The sequence below is a fragment of the Sminthopsis crassicaudata genome, chromosome 2, assembly GCF_048593235.1.
Source record: "Sminthopsis crassicaudata isolate SCR6 chromosome 2, ASM4859323v1, whole genome shotgun sequence".
NCBI lineage: Eukaryota > Metazoa > Chordata > Mammalia > Dasyuromorphia > Dasyuridae > Sminthopsis > Sminthopsis crassicaudata.
Window position 1 is genome coordinate 542320141 of NC_133618.1, and position 20578 is coordinate 542340718.

At 39.4% G+C, this 20578-nt stretch overlaps 1 protein-coding gene across 5 annotated transcripts in view; it reads left to right on the plus strand.

Moving 5' to 3' along the window:
* The window catches only part of DAPK2 (death associated protein kinase 2), a 190114-nt gene that overhangs the window by 95367 nt on the left and 74169 nt on the right, over positions 1-20578 (plus strand). For 4 of the 5 annotated variants that reach the window (XM_074294862.1, XM_074294861.1, XM_074294866.1 and 1 more), the window contains one exon: positions 13926-14147. In XM_074294862.1, the coding sequence (XP_074150963.1) occupies positions 13926-14147 (222 nt within the window). Of the gene's footprint in view, positions 1-5771; positions 6012-13925; positions 14148-20578 lie in introns of those variants that run through there. The other variant, XM_074294865.1, reaches the window with a different exon arrangement.

Sequence of the window (20578 nt, forward strand, 5' to 3'; positions counted from 1 at the left end):
GCTCAGGAAGCGCCTCCTACCTTTCTGATTCCTCCCCCACCCCCCAGCAGCTAATGCTTCCCCTTCCCAAATTACCTTTTTATTGATTTGTATATATTTTCATATATTCTCAATTCCACTCTCAAACTTATTTAGGCTTAGGCTTGGGCCTTTCTCAATCACTCCATTGAAACCTCTGCTTTTTCTAACTGCTTGTTTCAATTTTGAATTTGTTGTTGTTCAGTTGTGTTTGACTCTATGTGATCATGGGGTTTTCTTGGCAAAGAGATTGGAGTGGTTTGCTATTTCCTTCTTTAGGATATCCCCATTTTACAGATGAGGAAGTGAGGTAAATAGAAATTAATGACTTGCCCAGTCACACAATTAGGAAGTGTTTGAGGCCAGATTTTAATTCAGGTCTTCCTGACTCCAGGCCCTTTACTCAATCCACTGCTCTATCATGTTGTTCTATTTTGAATACTTTTGATATTTACTTATATTTGGACATATGTTTTTTTCCCTAAAAGAATGTAAGTACTTTTGAGGCTGTGAATCATTTTATTTTTGTCATTGTATCTCCATCCAATCCAGTGCCTAGCACCTAGTAGGTACTTAATAAATAAAGACTTTGTTGGTTGACTTATTGAATCAGGCAAATCAGGGATCTGAACATGCACAAGATGATAACTCCTGGAAAAACTTTAGGTAACTTTTTTCCTCTGTTATTTTTTCATCAGAACCTGAAACCAGGACAGTGCTTGGCCCAGATATATGTTTCTATTCCATTTGGTTCTGTTAGTTACACTAATAATTGGAAGTGGATTTGAATTTCATAGCAGACTGGTCCCTGTGCTGGGAGCCTCTGGGATTTAGGAGACTGCCATCAGTGAGGGGCCAGGGACGCACCTGAGATGGACTAAGTCTGAGGAAGTGAACTAGGAGGAAAATTACCAACCAGCACTCTCAGGTGAAGAGAAGTGGCCTAATGGAAGGCAAGGAAGACTTTTATTGGGGCAAGTGTTGGGTGTTCAGAGTACAACATAAGATTCCTAAGAGGAGAATTGGTTTCTTTTCTTTGTCTTTGCGTTCTCAGAATCTATTGCAGTCCCTTGTACACAGTAGGGACTGAATAAATGTTTGTTGACTTGAAATGAATTTGGGACCAGAATGGGTTGAACACTTAAAAAAAAAATCTAAGACTGACACGCATGTAATTTACCTTTAAGCATTCACAGACTATAGGAGGAGCTGGTCTAACAGTAGTGTGATCCCTTTCCTCTTTCTCTTCCCCATCCCTATCATTTTTGGTTGATGGTACTTCTGAAATATCTCCTGTCCCCCTTTTTTCCTTTAAATCTGTTAGTCCTAACAAACTTATTTTTCCTTTTTAAGATAATTTTTTTCTCAAATATATTTAAAAACAAACTTCAACTTTTATTTTTTTATAATTTTTGAGTTCCAAATTCCTTCCCTCCTTCCCTTTTCTCTTGAGAAAACAAACACATGGATAGAGATTCTACACGAAGAATCATGAAAAACATTTCCACATTAGCCATGTTGCAAAAGAGAACACAGACCACTATGACCGCTCTCCCCCCAAAGAAAACAACAAATTAAGAAAGTTTTAAAAATATGCTTTGATCTATATTCAGACTCTATCTCTTCTTTCTCTAGAGATGAATAACATTTTTTATTACAAGTCCTACAGAATCGTCTTGTATCATTGTATTGCTGGGAATAGTTACAGTTGGTCATCATTAAAATATTGTTGTAACTGTTCAATGGTCTCCTGACTCTGCTCTTGTCACTTTGTATTACTTCATATAAGTCTTTCCAGGTTATTCTGCAATTTCCAATTTTTTTTGCCCCCACAAAAAGAGCTATTATAAAGGGAGGTAAGGGGAAGTGTGCCTCTATCTCTTTAGAGAGTACTAAGAGCCTAGAGGAGCCAGTTAATTTCCATCCTCATCAGAAAGCTGGCACAAAGAATACATCTGTGACCTGAAAAGAATACAGCCCAGACAAAGATGTAATTTGGGTGTTTTCAAGACCATATGGTAAATGGTGGGATGTTGTGGTCTCCCTATGTAATCTGGTTTTCCTATTATTGTTTTTGGAGATGTTCTGGTGAGAATTCTTGGTCAGGTAATGGAGTGAATTAAATGACTTTAGAAAACAGGTTTTATGTGGCAGTTTTAGTGACTCACTTCCATTTCTTTTTATATTATTGCAACTTGTAGACAAATTTCATCCAAAAAAACCTAGCATCAATATCAAACAGGGGGTTAATATAGTGATGTTTCATGGTTCTGGATGCTTCTAAGACAAGAATTCTTACTCTAGGGTTTATACACTTAAAAAACAAACTTTTTGATCACTATATTCAATGTAATTGATTTCTTTTGTATTCCTATATTTAATTTTACACATTTAAAAATAGCATTCTTAGGGCTATAAAACTGAGCATACCCTTTAATCTAGTGGTGTCTCTACTGGGTCTGTATTCCAAAGAAATCATAAAAAGAGGGGGAAAAGGACCCACATGTGCAAAAATGTTTGTGGCAGTCCTTTTTGTAGTGTCAAGACATTGGAAATTGAGTGGATGCCCATCAGTTGGGGAATGGTTGAAAAAGTTACGGTATATGAATGTAATGGAATATTATTGTTCTGTAAAAAATGACCAGCAGGATCAATGATGGACAGAAACAACTACACCCAGAGAAGGAACACTGGGAATTGAATGTAAAATATTAGCACTACTGTCTATCTACCCAGGTTACTTATACCTCCGGAATCCAATACTTAGCGTGCAACAAGACAATTGGATTTACAGACATATATTGTATCTAGGTTATACTGTAACACATGTAAAATGTCATCTAGGGGAGGGAGTAGAGGGAGGGAGGGGAAATTTTGGAAAAATGAATGCAAGGGATAATGTTATAAAAAATTACTAATGCATATTTACTGTCAAAAATTTTATAATTATAAAATTAATTAAAAAAAAAAGAAAAAGAAAAGAAATGACCAGCAGGATGATTTCAGAAAAGCCTGGAAATACTTACATGAACTGATGCTGAGTGAAATGAGCAGAACGAAGAGAACATTGTACATAGTAATACTGAGATTATGCGATGATTAACTGTAATGGACTTGGATCTTCTCAACAATGTGATAATTCAAGGTAATTCTAATAGACTTGAGGTGGAAAATGCTACCCACATCCAGAGAGAGAACTAAAAAGACTGAATATGGATTGAAGCATAGTATTTTCACCTTTTTGTTTGTTTATTTTTTCTTTCGCATAGTTGTTTCTCCTTTTGGTCTGATTTTTCTTGTTCAACATGACAAACATGGAAATATGTTTAAAAGAATTGCACATATTTAACCAATATCAGATTGCTTGCTGTCTTGGAAAGGGAAAAGGGAAAAAATTGTAATATAAATCTTACAAAAGTGAATGTTGAAAGCTATTTTTACATGTATTTGGAATAAAATGATGAAAACTAATAAAAAATAAAATTTTAAAAATAGCATTCTTAGAAAGGGTTCCATAGGCTTCTCCAGACTGTTAGAAGAGTCCATGGTATAACAAAAGTTAAGAACCCCTAGTCTAAGAAATAGCACATCATAGGTTACATTTAAAATTCCTCAAAGCATGTTTATATTCAGGTAGTACTTTCATAATGTCCAGTAGAAAAAAGCAGTAAAACAGAATAGATATTGACTACAGTTTTATAACAGGGAAACCTTATACACTGGAGGGGAAATGGGCAAAGAAAATGAAAGGAGACATGGAATGTATCTGGATTCAAATTATGCTTCAGACACTTACTCCCTGACCTCAGAAGGCCTCAGTTTCCACATCTGCGAAATGAGGAGATGGGATAACCCAGTCTCTGATTGCCTAAAATATTGTTATAACTGTTCAACGGTCTCCTGACTCTGCTCTTGTCACTTTGTATCACTTCATATAAGTCTTTCCAGGTTATTCTGCAATTTCCAATCTATGATCTATGATCCCTTGTAATTAGTGATAGAACTCCTTTAATAAACTAAGGTAGATACTAGGGCCATCTCTATCATCCTGCTCTATATCAGGCCACTGGACCCAGATGGTCTGGAGGGAAAGTCAGGCGGGTGAGCTTGCCCGCCCTCCCTCACTTAAATCCGAGTCACTCGCCTGTCATGCCGTGCCCTCCCTGATGTCATGGCCCTCTTGGAGAACAAAGGACGAGCAATAACAACAAGGTGGATCTTCTCAGCTCTCCCAGGTTCCTGGTTCTGGGTGGTAGCCACAAGGTAGAAGGGGATGGGGATGAATCTCTTTGTTGTTGTTTAGTCATTTTTAGTCATGTGTAACTCTTTGCAGCTCCATTTGGAGTTTTCTTGGCAGAGACTGGAGTGGTTTACCATTTTATAACAAGTAAACTGAGGCTAACAGAGGGAAATCCTTGCCCAGGGTCACCCAGGCAGGGAGTGTCTGAGGCCGGATTTGAACTTGAGATTCCTGGCTCTCTGTCCACTGCACTACCTAACTGACATAGTGAATCTCAAGGAGGAATGCTCTGATCTCCAGTCTTCTCCTGGAGATGCCTTCACCCATCATTAGTGTCCGTCCTATTATCTGGAAAGGAGGGACAGTCCCAAGGCCGGGTCGTCGCTTCACCTCTAAGGTCTGAGCAGGGCAGCCTGCGCCACGGGATGGAATGAACGACTCCTTCTGCCCCGGCACAAACAGGTGCTCATTTTGTAACCTAGAATTATCTTACCTTACTGCCGTGCAGGGGAAATCTCCACAGCATAGGGGAAAGTCCTTGTAGTATTATCCAATAGATGCTAATAATGACTTCTATTTTTATATGCTTTAGACTTTGCAAATGCCTTTCCCATGTCTCATTGTACCCTCAATACCCTTGTGTGATATAGTATGGGGTTTTTAAAATTTCTTTTTGGCAGAAAACTGAAAGTCCGAGAACTCGGATAAAATGCCTAACACAAGGAGCAGAATGGAGACTAGAACTTCAACATAACAGAAACAGAGCTGAATTTGGAGTCGGAGGTCCCAAGTTCAGACTCTGGTTCTGGTACTTACTACTTGAGTAACCTTGTCCAAGTCACTTAACATTTGTGAATTTTAGTTTCCTCATTGATAAAATGAGGACTTGAGACACTCTCAGGCTCCTTTCAGTTCTGAAGTCTGTAATTCTCGATCTTTCTACCAACTCTTTCCTCGATCGATAAAGTTCTCTATGGAGCAAGTCCTGACTTTAGCTATGGGGAAAAAAAAAAAAAAAGAAAAAAAAAAAAAGAACCTTGGAGGGTATGGCTGAGATGAGTAAATGGGAGGGTATCCTGCTTAGAAATTGTTCCCCAAGCCAGGATTTATCTTCTGATGCCTGCAGAAACTTGGCAGCAAGCGCCTGGGGACAAGATGAGATTTTTCCTACTCTTGTTGTTGAGGTAGTGAATCAGACAGAGGCCTCTGCTTAAGAAGGGGTGTGTATTAATTACATAATTCTGCGAGAATGTGTTGTTATAAGCTGTGGTTCAGTATGTAATTTCAGTGTTTGGGGGGATTAACTGTAACACTAACTATTCTTTCCTACAAGGCTTTTTAAATCCACTGTGTGGAAGAGAGTTCCCAACATTGGAAATGTCACCTCACCCAGCCTCACCTTTGTACCACAGTTTAGATTTGGGCATTTCTGATAGGTGAGCGGGTGTTGCAATCTGGAGGTAATACAGATGAAGGGACAGAGGCGCAGTAAAGGTGACTGCAGAAGTCACCAGCCAGTTTGTAGCAGAACTGAGGATCGGACACAAACTCCTGAGTCTACACTTCTACACTACTCCGAGCCTTGGAAAATGAGGAATGTGGATAACATGCCACAGACTCATTGACGCTTCCTCTAGGGCAGTGATAGGATTGAAGTTTCCAAAAGTTAGAGTGGAAAGAGCGCCTGATTTAGAAAGCTCCAGCCTTGGAAAAGATCCGAATTTGAATCCCGCATCTCATACTTACTTCCTAGGTATGTGATCACTGCCAAATCAAAAGAAGTTTTGGGGTATGAATTGTAAAGTGAGGATCACTTTGTTAAATGGCTGGCTGATGCATCAATTAACCCTTTAAGTATCCACTTCTTATCTGGAACTGAGCTAGGTGTTTCAGAAAGCCAAAATGGTCCCAGGCCTTGAGTTCACATTTTTAGGGAGACAACATGTACCTATATAAAACAAATTTGTGGCTACGGGATCGGGTTGGGGGGAGTCTCATGTGGAAGATGTCTCAGTTGATCTTTTTTGCTGAGGCAATTAGGGGTAAGTGACTTGCCCTGGGGTCACACAGCTAGGAAATGTTAAGCGTCTGAGATCAGATTTGAACTCAGGTCCTCCTGACTTCAGGGCTGGTGATCTATCCACTGGGCCACCTAGCTGCCCCTTCAGTTGATCTTTGAAGGGAACTTTGGAAGTAGTCAGATATGGAGTCAAGACAGCACGAATTCAAATCTAATCTCAGATACTTTGTGACTCTGGGCAAATCACTTAACCCTGTCTGCCTCAATTTCCTCATCTGTAAAATGAACCCGAGAAAGAAATAGCAAAGCACTTCAGTATCCTTGGCAAGAAAATCCTATGGGCAGTACTACGTCCACAGTAGATACCATTCCTATTACTATTATGAAAGGCATCTGCCTAGAATTGTGATGTTTTACTTACTTGAAAGTTGGACTGAGTCAGGGTGACATTTTCATGGAGATTCTTTGCCCAGGAAAACTTCGGCAGCTCTTGATAATTTAATTGCCTCTCTCAACTATTACAATCTGATTGCAATATGGAAGTTTTCTCTAGGAATGATCAGACTTCCAGTTGTTTTCTCTTTTCTTTTAAATGAGATTCTCACTCAATCCTGCGTTCCTGTGAAGAAGCAATTAAAAATAGGCATAGGATTAGTTTAATTTCTCAGAACAAACTGGGGCCTGACTAAGAAAATTACTTGCTCTCAGATAATCTCCAGAGCTGGAAGAAGCCTCTGAGGCAAACTCATTCTACTGGCTCATTTTGCAGATGAGGAAACTGGCCCAGAGAGGTTGGTAGTTGCCGAAGGCCACACAGCAAGTAAAGTAGCAAAGATAGGATTACTACCTTTTCCTCCAAATCCTGGCTGTTTGTACTTGTCTATTCTTACTTGTATTATTTTTTTTCTCCTGTGTCTCATCTGCCTTCTTAGATTGTTTGCTTCTTCTGGGAAGGAGCCAGGTCTTGTTTATCTTGTTACCTCATAATAATAATAATAGCTAACATTTGAGATGACACTTTTAGGTTTACAAAATGCTTCCCATACACTATCTCATTGAAATTTGGCCATTGCTTTGTGAAGCAGATGACGGCATAATCCCCATTTTACAGATGAGGAAATTGATGCTGGTACAGATAGCAAGTATCTTGAGGCAGAATTTGAATTTGGCTCCTGATTCCCTAGTCTAGTGCTTTTTCCATTGCCCCAAGCTGCTTCCCTTGATCTTAGTCCTTATCTTAATGCAATACACATAGTAAGCACTTCATACATATTTATTGACCTTCTAGCCTTCTCAGAAAGAGACCTGAGAAACCTTTCCGAGCTTTCTTTCCAAATGGGGAGACCAATTGAGCTTTGGTTTTCCTTGGACTTCAGTAGTTTCTACAGCTTATTTCTCCACTTTGTTCAGTCATATTCCCTTCTTTGTGACCCTATTTGGGGTTTTGTTTGTTATTTCCTTCTTCAGTTCATTTAACAGATGGGGAAACTGAGGCAGACAGGTTCACACAGCTAGTAGGCATCTAAGGCTACATTTGAACTCAGGAAGATGAGTCTCTCTGACTTCAGACAGTGTTAGTTCTATCCCTTGTACCACCTTGCTAATCCATTTGTCCCCTAGGCTATTTCATCACCTTCTAGTTACTGGGTCTCTAGTAAATTTCAGGGAGTCTTGGGCTATGGTTGGATCTATTTGTGACCTCCACTTATCTTAAGGAGCCTTTTCTTGATTTGTCTCTTTTACCCAATCTCTGTATTGAAAGATCCAAAAGTTTCTGATGGTAAGAACTCTGTGTTGTCCAGGTTTGGAATCTTAAGTCCATGATGCAGACCCCACATTGTGATCCCTCCCACTTTTAGCATTTATTTATTATATCCTATGCGCCTTTCACTGTGCTAAGCACCCTGGGAATGCAAAGAAAGGGGGAAAATGGAGGGAATGGCTTGCAAATAGCTATGTTGTTGTTCAGTCGGGTCTAACTCTTGGTGACCCCATTTGGGATTTTCTTGGCAAAGATAATGGAGTCGTTGGCATTTACTTCTCCAGTTCATTTTACAGATGAGGAAACTGAGGCAGACAAAGTTAAATGACTTGCTTAGGAACACACAATCAGTAAATGTCTTAAGGCTGCATTTGAACTTGGATTTCCTTGACCCTAAATCTGGCACTCTTTCAGTTCTGCTAATAAACTGGCTTGTGACCACAGTTGGAGGTTTCTTCACAGAGGTATTGGAGTAGTTTGCCATTTCCTTCTTCTGCTCATTTTACAGATGAGGAAACTGAGACAAGCAAGGTTAAAGTACTCAGAAAGTACTATGTACAAAGAAAATATTTACAGGATAAATTGAGATAATCTCAGAGGAAGGGCAAGAAGATTAAGGAGGACTGAGAAAGGTTAATTTGTAGAAAGTAGGACTTCAGCAGAGACTTAAAAGAAGCCCCTCTGCATTGTTAGAAAATAAAGATAAACCTAAGGCAGTGAGTCTGTACTAAGAAAATTTATTAAGCTAGGGAGGGGCAGCTAGGTGGTGAAGTGGATAGAGCACCAACCCTGAAGTCAGGAGGACCTGAGTTCAAATGTGTGACCTCAGACACTCAACACTTTCCAGCTGTGTGATGTGGGCAAGTCACTTAACCCCAATTGCCTCAGCAAAAAAACAAACAAGTAAATAAGGAAACAGAATTAAATAAAGGGAATTCCTCATCAGTTTCAGCTGATAGAATGGGAAAGTGATGGATTTGGACTCTCCAACTTCTCTAAATCTCAGTTTCTTCATCTATAAAATGGGAACAATAATACTTTTACTACTAGGATTCTTGTAGAAGAAAAAACAATCGGTAAACCTCAAAACGGGCAGCTGGGTGACACACTGACACAGCAGATAGAGAACTCTTCATGTATTTGATCTGGACTCAGCTGGGTGACCCTGAGCAAATCCTTTAACCCTACCTGCCTCAGTTTCTTCACCTACAAAATAAGCCAAAGAAGGACATAGCAAACCACTCCAATATCTTTGCCAAGAAAACCCCCCAAAATAGGATCATGAAGAGTCAGACATCAACAACAATAAATCTCAAAGCCTCATCTAAATGCTAGGTGTGAGACCTGATATGGGCTTTTAAAGGAAGTAGAATTTGGGATGATTTCCAAGCTCTCACTTAGGGCATCAGTATCAGTTGGAATGAGCCTGAGTGTGGATTATTGCAGCCCTCCAGGCTTCAGTGACCCTCTAGTCACAGTGGGTCTAACTGAGAGCCAGGAACAAGAAGGAGGCGTTCTGGACTGAGGTCCCTGCTAGTAATGGAAGAGACTCTTGCCCCAGAAAGCCTCTCCCATCAGAAGGAGAATGTCAAATAAGTCTCAGGTCTGTCTGGTATTCTATTAGTCATCTACCCTTAAAATACTTCCCTCTCGGTGTGATAGGAAGACGCCAGCCTGACCAGCATTAACCTCTCACATTTAACTGCTGCTCTGCAACAAGAAAATCTGCCAGCCAGTGCAAACTACGTCCATTCTCTTCTGGAAGCATAAAGGGGAATTTTAAAAGGTTCAGCGTCAGAGGGACGTCATCGTTCCCCTTTAACATGGACAAGGAGAAACATGGATCAAGGTGACCTGAACTCTTTATGGGTGGAGATTCTGTTCTCAGAAAACTGTCTTCCCCTGACCTTGGGTTCAGATTTGCAGATCTGTGGAATAGGAATGGAAAGGACAGAGCACAGGGCTAATAGTAGGGGAATTGGACCAGGTGCCTCCTTCAATCTCTCTTTTCTCATTTGTCAACCCCCCCTGCCTCACAGGATGATTGTGAAGATCAAAAAAGAGATCTGTGAAAAGTGTAAAGCACTATTTAAATGTTTATTAGCAAGTGAGGAGAAGGAGGACTAAGGCTATCCTGATTTTTTGCAATATCAGCATACACAATTTTGGCAACATAAACAATTGGAAGGGATGCTTAGGACATGATGAATGAGGCTTGGTTTGACCAGAAGGGCCAGGAAGCATTTTTAAGTAATTCAATTTAATTCAGTTCACCTGACATTTATTAAAACTCCATCCTAGAGCAGAAGCCTGTGCTAGTCACTAGAAGATTTACAGAGATAAATAATGCCAAGGGTATAATAATATAATAAAGATAAATAATGCCCAAAAAGTCTTTGAAGGGATGCTGGGATTCAGGCATCTGGAGATGGCTAGATGAGGCAGTGGGATGTTCATCTCAGTGCTAACTGGGTCAGCTTTGTTGTGGTCTGAGAGATCCTACAGCAGATGATTTTTTAAAACATAATTTTAAAAATTCTAAATACATGCAAAAGGGCAGCTAGATGATACAGTGGATAGAGCACCAGCCCCGGAGTCAGGAGGACCACATACATGCAAAGATCATTTTCAACATTTATCTCTGTAAAACCTTGTGTTCTGAATTCTTCTCCTCTCCCCGTATCCTTCCCCAAGACAGCAAGCAATCCATTATAGATTAAACACATGTAATTGTTCTTCCATATTCATCACGGTACAGTGGATAATTTGAAGCCATCATTGGGCCAAGGAATCGTGATAGGATAAATGTAGTGTTTAAATATTATTCTTCCACTCTAGTCTTTTTAGCCTCCTACTGCTCTCAGGAATCTCTCCTCTTCTTTGAATTTCTGTAATCCTTATTCATGGGGCTTCTGTCTCCTACTGTTTCATGACATCATCAGTATTGTCTCTTTTCATGTATTTTTACTTAGTTTTTCCAATTTTGAATTTATGCCTTTGTCTTTTAATAATAATAACATTGCTCAGTTGGGTTCAGCTTGTGACCCTGTGATCATAGAATGCCAGTCCCATCCACGAGATTTTCTTAGGAAAGATAATGGCATGGCTTGCCATTTCCTTTTCTAGTAAATTAAGACAAACAAAGGTTAAGTAACTTATTAGTAAGTGTTTGAGACTAGATCTGAACTTAGCTCATCCTGACTTTCATTCATAGCACCAAGCCACCTAGCTACTACCAATAAAAATAATGGCCAACATTAATATAGTACATTTCAAACCTTAAAGAGCTGCATTAATAATAATCTGTTGTTGTCGGTCAGTCATGTTTGACTCTTTGTGACCACAGTTGGAGGTTTCTTGGCAGAGCAACTGAAGTGGTTTGCTCTTTCCTTCCCCGGTTCATTTTACAGATGAGGAAACTGAGGCAAACAAGGGTAAGTGACTTGCTCAGGGTCACATAGCTAATAAGTGTCTGAGGTTGGAAAATGAGTCTTCCTGACTTCAGACCTGGTATTTCATACATTGCACCACCCAGCTCTTTCCCTTTGTCTGCCTCTGTCAAAGTCTCTAAGCAACTTTATCTGTTAAATAAACAGGCTGTGTGAGATGATCTCTGAGCACCTAAATCCTATGGTTCTATATAAACCAGCCTTCCATGCCTTTTGCACATGTTCATTTAGGGACAATAAAATGACCAGTGCTATTAAGAAAGATGGGAAACTGACTCCAACTTCGTAAAGTAATACAATAATGGTTAATGTTGTTATAGCATTTTAAAGTTTGCAAATTAATCTACTTAGAAGAAAATAAGCACTTATTAAACACCTATCATTTGCCAGACACTTTGCTAAGTTCTTTATAAATACTGTCTCATTTGATCCCCTCAAAGCAAGCCTGGAATGCAGGTACTATTATTATCTCCATCTTACAGTTGAGAAAACTGAGACAAGTTAGATTCTTAGGTGACTTGTTCAGGATCACACAGATAGGGATTATCTAAGGCTGAATTTGAACTCGGGTCTTCCTGACTCCAGGCCTAACATTTTATTCCCTATGCCAACTAATTGTCTCTTTATGTAATAATGGTAAAAAGAAGAATGATAATAATAATAATAGCCCTGTCATGTGCTAGACATCAGGATAAATCCATTACAAATATTACATCATTTGAGTCTCATAATAACGCAGGAGGTAGGTATTTATGACTATCCCCATTTTACAGATAAGGAAACTGAGGCTCATGGTGGTTCGGTGACTTGCCTCTTTGGCACAATGAGTGCCTGAGGCAAGATTTCTTGTCTCCAAGGGCAGAATCTCTCTTTGCGCTAAGCTGACCCAGAAAAGAAGGACAATAAAAATGTGTTGATTCATTTTAGTCCTTGTGTGTGCTACTTGACTCTGGGAGGTTTGTATGGTTTCCTCTGGATTGGAGCTGTCTTAGTCTGGAGCGACTTTCCGAAGTTAGTCACTCTCCACCTCTCCTAATTGCAGTGGTCATGCTGTTGTTCCTAGATGGACTTGGACAAAAGGCACCAGAGACTGGTTATACAGAACCATAGGGTTAGGTGCTTAGAGATCATCTCACCCAGCCTGCTTATTTAATAAATAAAGGAGATTAGAGAGGCTGACAGGCAGAAAAAGAGAGATAGAGATACAGAGACAGAGAGAGATACAGAGACAGAGAGAGATACAGAGACAGAGAGAGATACAGAGACAGAGAGAGATACAGAGACAGAGAGAGATACAGAGACAGAGAGAGATACAGAGACAGAGAGAGATACAGAGACAGAGAGAGATACAGAGACAGAGAGAGATACAGAGAGAGAGATACAGAGACAGAGAGAGATACAGAGAGAGAGAGATACAGAGACAGAGAGAGATACAGAGAGAGAGAGATACAGAGAGAGAGAGATACAGAGACAGAGAGAGATACAGAGACAGAGAGAGATACAGAGAGAGAGATACAGAGAGAGAGAGATACAGAGAGAGAGAGAGATACAGAGAGAGAGACAGAGACAGAGAGAGATACAGAGAGAGAGAGAGACAGTGACAGAGACAGAGAGACAGAGAAGACAGAAACAGAGAGTATGAATGAGGGAATGATAATGGGAAAGTCTTCCAGATGCCCCTCTTCTCCTAAAATACCCATATCCCAGAGAACAAACAAGAAGATATTTCTGAGATTAGCAGGTGGACCTGTATGAAGCCCAGGGCTCCCAGCATCAGTAATTTTCTTTCCTACTACTTACTATGGATGTCTAGCCAATGCAGAACAATGTTTTACCATGATCCTCTTCTCCATTTTCATCATGCATCATCATAACCTTTAAGATCTGATATGCAACCAAAATCCCACATTTATGACCTGACTTGAAATATCTCTCTACCTTCATAAATCACTCTGGCTTTTTTGGCCCATTCCCTCATCTATCAAATACTAAGTGACTTTTTTTTTTAGCCCCTTTCAACTTTGAATTGATTCTTCTATTATAATAATTACTAGGTTTGCCAACTTCTCCCTTTGTTCTGGTTTTGAGATAGCTTGATTTAGCTATCCAGGGTCCAGGACCTAGCCTTGGTTCAGCTATTAACCAGCTCATCATGTATCCTTACCTTCTCAGAGCCTCAGTTTTATTATTGTTTTTACCAAGAATAAATGGAATAAATGCCCTTTCCTTTGTCACAGTTCCCTAATTAAAATTCCCTCATGAAAGCATATTAATGATAATAAAGGCATTGTTGGGATCCAAGCTGGAGCGATGACTTCTTTTCATTATTCAAGCGATTTAGAAAATCTGGTTTTGAACATGTTGATTATTTTAATTGTTATTACTCTTGCAGTCCACAATACATCAGCATTCTGGTATGGGTTTGTGTTTCTGCAGTGGCCAGTTTGCCATAGTGAAGAAATGCCGGGAGAAGAGCACGGGGGCTGAGTATGCTGCCAAATTCATCAAGAAAAGGCAGAGCCGGGCGAGCCGTCGAGGGGTGCAGCGGGAAGAAATTGAGAGGGAGGTGCACATTCTGCAGCAGATCCTGCATCCCAATGTCATCAAACTCCATGATGTCTATGAGAACCGAACAGATGTGGTCCTCATCCTTGAGCTGTGAGTAGAAGCTTCTCCTTTTCTATATATGCAGACTAGTGGGGGATATAGAGGGGAAAAAACACAATTTGATGGGAGGATGGGAGGAGTGAGGGAACAAGTGGGAAGGGACTCAGTCCGACAGTAAGCACTTATTAAGTGCCTACTAGGTACCTGAGGACATAAAGACAAAGGTGAGACAGTCTGCCTTCAAGCACCTTCCATTCTGTTAGAGGGATACATGGTCTTGCATCCAGCAGCCAAGGTGATTAAATTTTTTTTTTTTTTTTTTTTTTTTTTTTTTTTTTTTGCTGAGGCAATGGGGGTAAGTGACTTGCCCAAGGTCCCAAGGTGATTTTTTTAAGTACAGATCTGACCAAATCAGCCCTTGTTCAATCAGTGCCAGCGGCCTTCTCTTATCTGTCCCTGCGATAAAATGTCAACACCTCTGTTTAACTTTTAAAATTTCTCCCCACCTTGCCTGAACCTACCTTTCCAGCTGCATTGGAAGCTGCTCTCTCTTCTGTACCCTGCAGTCCTGTCAAGCTAACCTTCAAGTCGCTACAGTGGCACACAGTCGGAGCTCCGGGCCCTGAGTCAGGAAGAGCTGAGTTCAAATTCTGTCTCAGACACTAATCATCTGGAAGCCTGGCCAGGGACTTCATCACTGTCTGCCTTGGTTTCCTCAACTACATAGGAGCATAATAATAGCAGCAATGCCCCCCCACCTGGGTTGTTGTAAATATTAAAAGGGATAATAATTGTCAAGTGTAGTACCTGCATAGTACCTGGTACATATAAATATTAGCCATTTTTATTATTAATTACCTTCTTCCTATTCCTTACACATGACACTTCATCTCTCAATTCTGTATCTTCATATGGATCATGTACTGTTCCAGAATGCTCTCTTCCTTACCTCTGCCTCATAAAATACTGCTCTTCCTTTAAGACTTTCTATATCAAACCAGTTCTGATCCTTTCAATTTCTAGGACCCTCCCTCTCAGACTGAATTTAAGTTGTTTTTTAGTTATTTCAGTCATATATGACTGTGATACTGTTGAGGATTTTCTTGGCAAAGATATTGGAGTGGGTTGCCATTTCCTCCTCCAGCCCACTTTAAAGATGAGGAAACTGAGGCAAACAGGGTTAAGTGACTTGCCCAGGATAACACATCTAGGAAGTGTTTGAGGCCAGATTTGAACTCAGGAAGAAGAGTCTTTCTGACTCCAGGCTCAGATCTCTATCCACTTGCTCTATCTAGCTGCCTGTATTTAACTATCTTGTATTTATTTTATTTTTTAATAGTAGCCTTTTATTTTTAAAACACATACAAAGATAGTTTTCAACATATATCCTTGCAAAACCTTGTGTTTCAAATTTTCTCCCTCCCTTCCCTCTTCCCTCGACAGTGAGTAATTATTATTATAAGTTAAACATGTGCATTTCTTCTATACATATTTCCACAATTATCATGCTGCACAAGAAAAATCAGATCTAAAAGGAAAAATAATGAGAAATAAAACAAAATGCAAGCAAACAACAACAAAAGAGGTGAAAATACTATGTTGTGATCCACACTCAGTTCTCACAATCCTCTCTCTGGATGCAGATGGCTCTCTCCATCATAAATCCAATAGAACTGGCCTAAATTAATTACCTCATTGTTGAAAAGAGCCGCATCCATCAGATTTGATCATCCCTTGTATTTATTTTTTTTTAAATTTATTCTGTATATAATGCGTATTTGTTGTGTCCCTTGTTCGCAGTAAGCTCCTGAGATCAGGGGTTGTTTCATTCCTTATACTTCTATCCTAGTGCCTAGGATATGGTAGGTACTTAATAAATGCTTGGTGATGAATTAATAAAATAAGCACAAGACTGTCTAGGGGAGCGCTAACACCTGGAGAAATCAGGAAAGGCCTCTTGGACACAGGAAACATCAGCTGTGGAGGGCTGGGAAAGTTTGGCAGAGGGAGGGAGATGAGGTCAGCAGCCAGCAGCTTCCCTTTGCAATCCATCACGCTAGTCTGGCAGTCAGAGACACAAAGTGAGTGAGCCGGAGAGGAGGGGAGCTGTCCAGGACAGAGAGTCCCTATCAGAAGAGACAGGAGGTCGCAGAGGTCTCACTCGGCCTAAGTCTCAGCCAAGGAACTTGAAGGGAAAAACCCAGAACCTTTCAGTGGAAATGGTTGTTGGCCTGGAGGCGAAATATAGCAAAAGGAGAGTGTGAGATGGGGGTGGAAATAGGAAGGATGAAGGAACAAGTTAAGGAGAAAAAGAAAACTATCATAGAAGGCTCTCTTTTTGTGGTTAGGGGAAAAAGCATTCACTATTAAAGCTGTCTTCTAACCCTCTATAATATACATATACATGTGTATATACATACATATAACATATAAGTGTCTATGTATGTGTGTATACTGTAGATATGTATATGTGTGTATGTATATGTATATGTAAACACTATATTTAAGGGGAAAAATTTCTGGGAGAAATTCTTGATCTAGCACTTACTGGCTGAGTATCTTTGCCTAATTCCTTAATTGGCTTGAATTTTAATTTCCTCCCCTATAAAATGAGATCGTACTTGTACAATCTACATGATAGGGTTGTTTGGGAGTTACATTGAATTATATATGAGAAAGTCGTATATAAAGTCTACAGTGCTATGCAAACTTGTGTTATTAGGGATAATTTGTTGTTTACTCGTACCTGACTCTTGGTGACCCTGTTTGGCTCACTAGAGCGCTTTGTCATTTCCTTCTGCAGCTCATTTTAGAGATGAGGAAACAAAGGCAAACAGAGCTAAGTGACTTGCCACAGACCACATCACTACTAAGTGTCTGATGTTAAATTTGAACTCAGGTTTTCCTGACTCCAGGCCCTGTGCTCTATCCATTGTGCTACTTAAAACAATAATGAAAATATAATCAACTAAAATTAGTTTAATTATATTTTAATTAATTTAATTATAATTAAAATACAGTTAATTTAGTTAGTCAACTAAAAAATACTAAAATTAGTTGTCAGAGACCTGATTTAGTGTGCTAACTGCTGTATGAGCAGCTAAGTGTTTCAATAGATAATGATTTGGAGTCAGAGAGACCTGAGTTACTCTTCTACATAATAACTGAATGACTCTAGGAAAGTAACTTAACCCACTCTCAGTCTCAGTTTCTTTATCTGTAAAATGGGCATAATAATACCCCCCACTTCAGGGGACTATTGTGAGGATTAAATGTAAAATATTTTGGCAGTAAAGGAAGCATTTATTAAGTACTTAATATGTGATGAGTTCTTTGCTAAGAACTACAGATGGAAAAAAAAAAAAAAAAAAGCAAAACTAACTCCAAAACCAGTCTTTGATCACAAGCAGCTCACAGCCTAAATGCAGGAGACAATGTCCAGTCAGCTCTGTGCGAAGATTATCAATGGGTTAAATTGGAGATAATTAACAGAGGAAAGACATTAGAATTAAGGCAGATTGGGAAAAGCCTTGCAAACCTGTAAGAACTGTTCAGTCTCCTCCCTCTCCATATGGATGGTTTCCATCTCAGTGCCAGAGCCATAGAAAAGGAATCATTAGAGAATGCAAATTATTAACAGTTAAAGGACAGATTGTGTAGCATAGAATATAAATCCTGTAAAAATTCAGGAAAGGATGAGATCACTTTGAGCTGTGGTCATTAAGGATGGAAGGGAGGAAGGAAGACAGAAATGAGTCTCCAGATGGGCCAGCTTTTGAATGGGGAAACATGCAATTGTCATTACTTGTACCTCCATTTATTCCTATGTCTCTTGCTTCTTTGATCAGAAGGCTCTTTGAGAGCAGGACCTTTGAAAGTCTTTTTTTTTTTGGCTTGGCCTAGACGAGATCCCATTGCCCTGTGGAGTGATCACCATGTGCTTGGGAAATTGGAAAAATCATTTAAACATTCTCTAGTCTGCTTCCCTCTCTGCTCCTTCTGCTGACTCTAGAGTTATGGGCCAAGTCCACTGATCCTAATGCTGTTATTTATTAGGATTACTTCCCCCAGAAGTGGAATCTAGGGAGGTCAAAAATTTAAGAAAGCACATAATTTTTAGATGACAATAATAATAATAATATCTCGCACTTATATAATATTTTCATTTGATCCTCACCATCGATGCTGTGAGTTAGATGCTGTCATTACAAAAGATTAAATAAGCTTCCCTCAGCCACAGTTTACAGGAAGTATCTTGAGGCTAGATTTGAACTCAACACTTCAAGTCTTTCTGTCATTTTAGGGATGGAGGGGATCTTAGATATCCTCTAATCTATTCACCCTCACTCTCATCTCCATCTTATAGTTACAGAAATGAACTTTTTAAAGTTTACTCAATTCCTCAGTTCATTTATTTAGTAGCTACTGCATGTAAGACATTGCTTCAGATGCTGTGAAAACACACACACACACACACACACACACACACACACACACACACACACACACACAAAACACAAAGTATAGCTAGAATTCCTATTCTTTAAGAACTTCCAATCTGGTAAGGGAAACAGAACTTACATGCATAAAAATTTATCAGGAAAAAAGTTAAATAACAGCTCAAGACAGTAGTAAGCAGAAATAATAATAATAACTGAAAAAAATCAATCAACCACCAAGTAGTTATTAAGCATATATTGTGCACCAAGCACAGTGCTGGAGGCTGGGAATACAAATAAGGGGGACAGAAATACAAGAACACAAAGGGTTTTAAATGTTTGTAGCATTTAAAAGAATGAAAACCACTATCCATACAGTAACTCAGCTGTGAAGAGTGTCCATTTCACTAACAGGAAGCTGAAGTTCAGAAATGTTATTTAACCTGTTAATGGGTACAAAAGCAAGAGAAATCAAGAAACTGTACATGACAAGCTGCGAAAGAACAGTATAGGGAGCATCCTTGGGGGCAGGAATTATTGGAGGGAGGGCCATCTGTCAGCTGTGATAATCTGGATCAGTGACTTTGTGGACCAAGGAAGCAGAATTGAAGCAGAAGCAATCATGCTCCAGTTGATGTTTAGGAAGGGATATGCTCATAGCCTTATTCCTCTGGGAGCCCTGACTGAAAGGAAAACTGGGGAGCGGAGTCAGCCTTGGAGTCTGGTGGGATAGCTCAAGTAACAGTGACTGAGTTGTTCAGGTTTTCAGTCTAATGATGTGATTTTTTTTTTTTCCTGAGCCTAATAAACAGATCTGCAATCCTGGGTCTCCTGAGTACAGGGTTATCAGTTAATTACAGAAAGTTAATTTGCCTTTGACTCAAAAATAACTGCTTGAGAGAGACATTATGGATTATTTGATCCAAATGAACTGGAAATCTAGCCCTCAGTGTCCTTATGAAGAAGTGGTCTTCCAGGCTTCACCTGAAGCTATCCAATCACAGATTGCTAAGTTCCCCATGCTAGCTTTGGACAGGTGTGCTTCTAAAGAAGTTTCTTTCCTTCTTTAAAGCCAAAATGGGCCTCTTTCCCATTTCCATCCTTTGCTCTAAATCTATTTATTAATTAATTAATCAACTTATTTATTCACTTATTTATTTATTTATTTATTTATTTTTGAGCAGAGCATACCAAGCAAAGCAAATCTAAGCTCTCTTGCACAGGAGTCAAATACTTAAATAAAGCTGTTAAGTATCCTCCCCTCCAAGTCTCTTCTACAAGTGGAACATCCCCAATTCTTTCTACCAGTCCGTGCTTACTGTAGTGCTCAGTCCTGGCTACTTTGGTGATGGTGCCCTTCGAAAATGTGTCTGTGATTGAATCCTCACTTTGTGTTGTGGATTCAGGCTAATCTGCAGAATGAAATTAAGGGTACTGTGAAGACAAGGGGATACCTCTGCAGGTTTCTGATGGTACAAAGATCTATGATTCTTTTTTTTTTATTAAAGCTTTTTATTTTCAAAACATATGCATGGATAATTCTTCAACATTAACCCTTGCAAGGCCTTCCACCCTTCCCTCATCCCCTCCCCTACATGGCAAGTAGTCCAGTATGTTAAACATGGTAGAAATGTATGTTAAATCTAATATATGCATACATATTTATAATAATCTTGCTGAATAAGGAAAATCAAATGAAGCCGGAAAAAGTGATAAAGAAAATAAAATGCAAGCAAACGACAAGAGAGAATGAAAATACTATGTTGTGGTCCACACTCAGTTCCTATAGTTCTCTCTCTTGGTGTAAATGGTTCTCTTCATTACTGAACATTTGGAACTGATTTGGTTCATCTCATTGTTGAAGAGGGAATCAGAATTGATCATCATACAGTATTGTTATTGAAGTGTATGATGATCTCCTGATTCTGCTCATTTCACTCACCATCAGTTCATGAAAGTCTCTCTAGGTCTCTCTGAAATCATCCTGCTGAATAATAATATAATGTAACATTCATATATGTTATGAATTTATCTTGTTCAGCC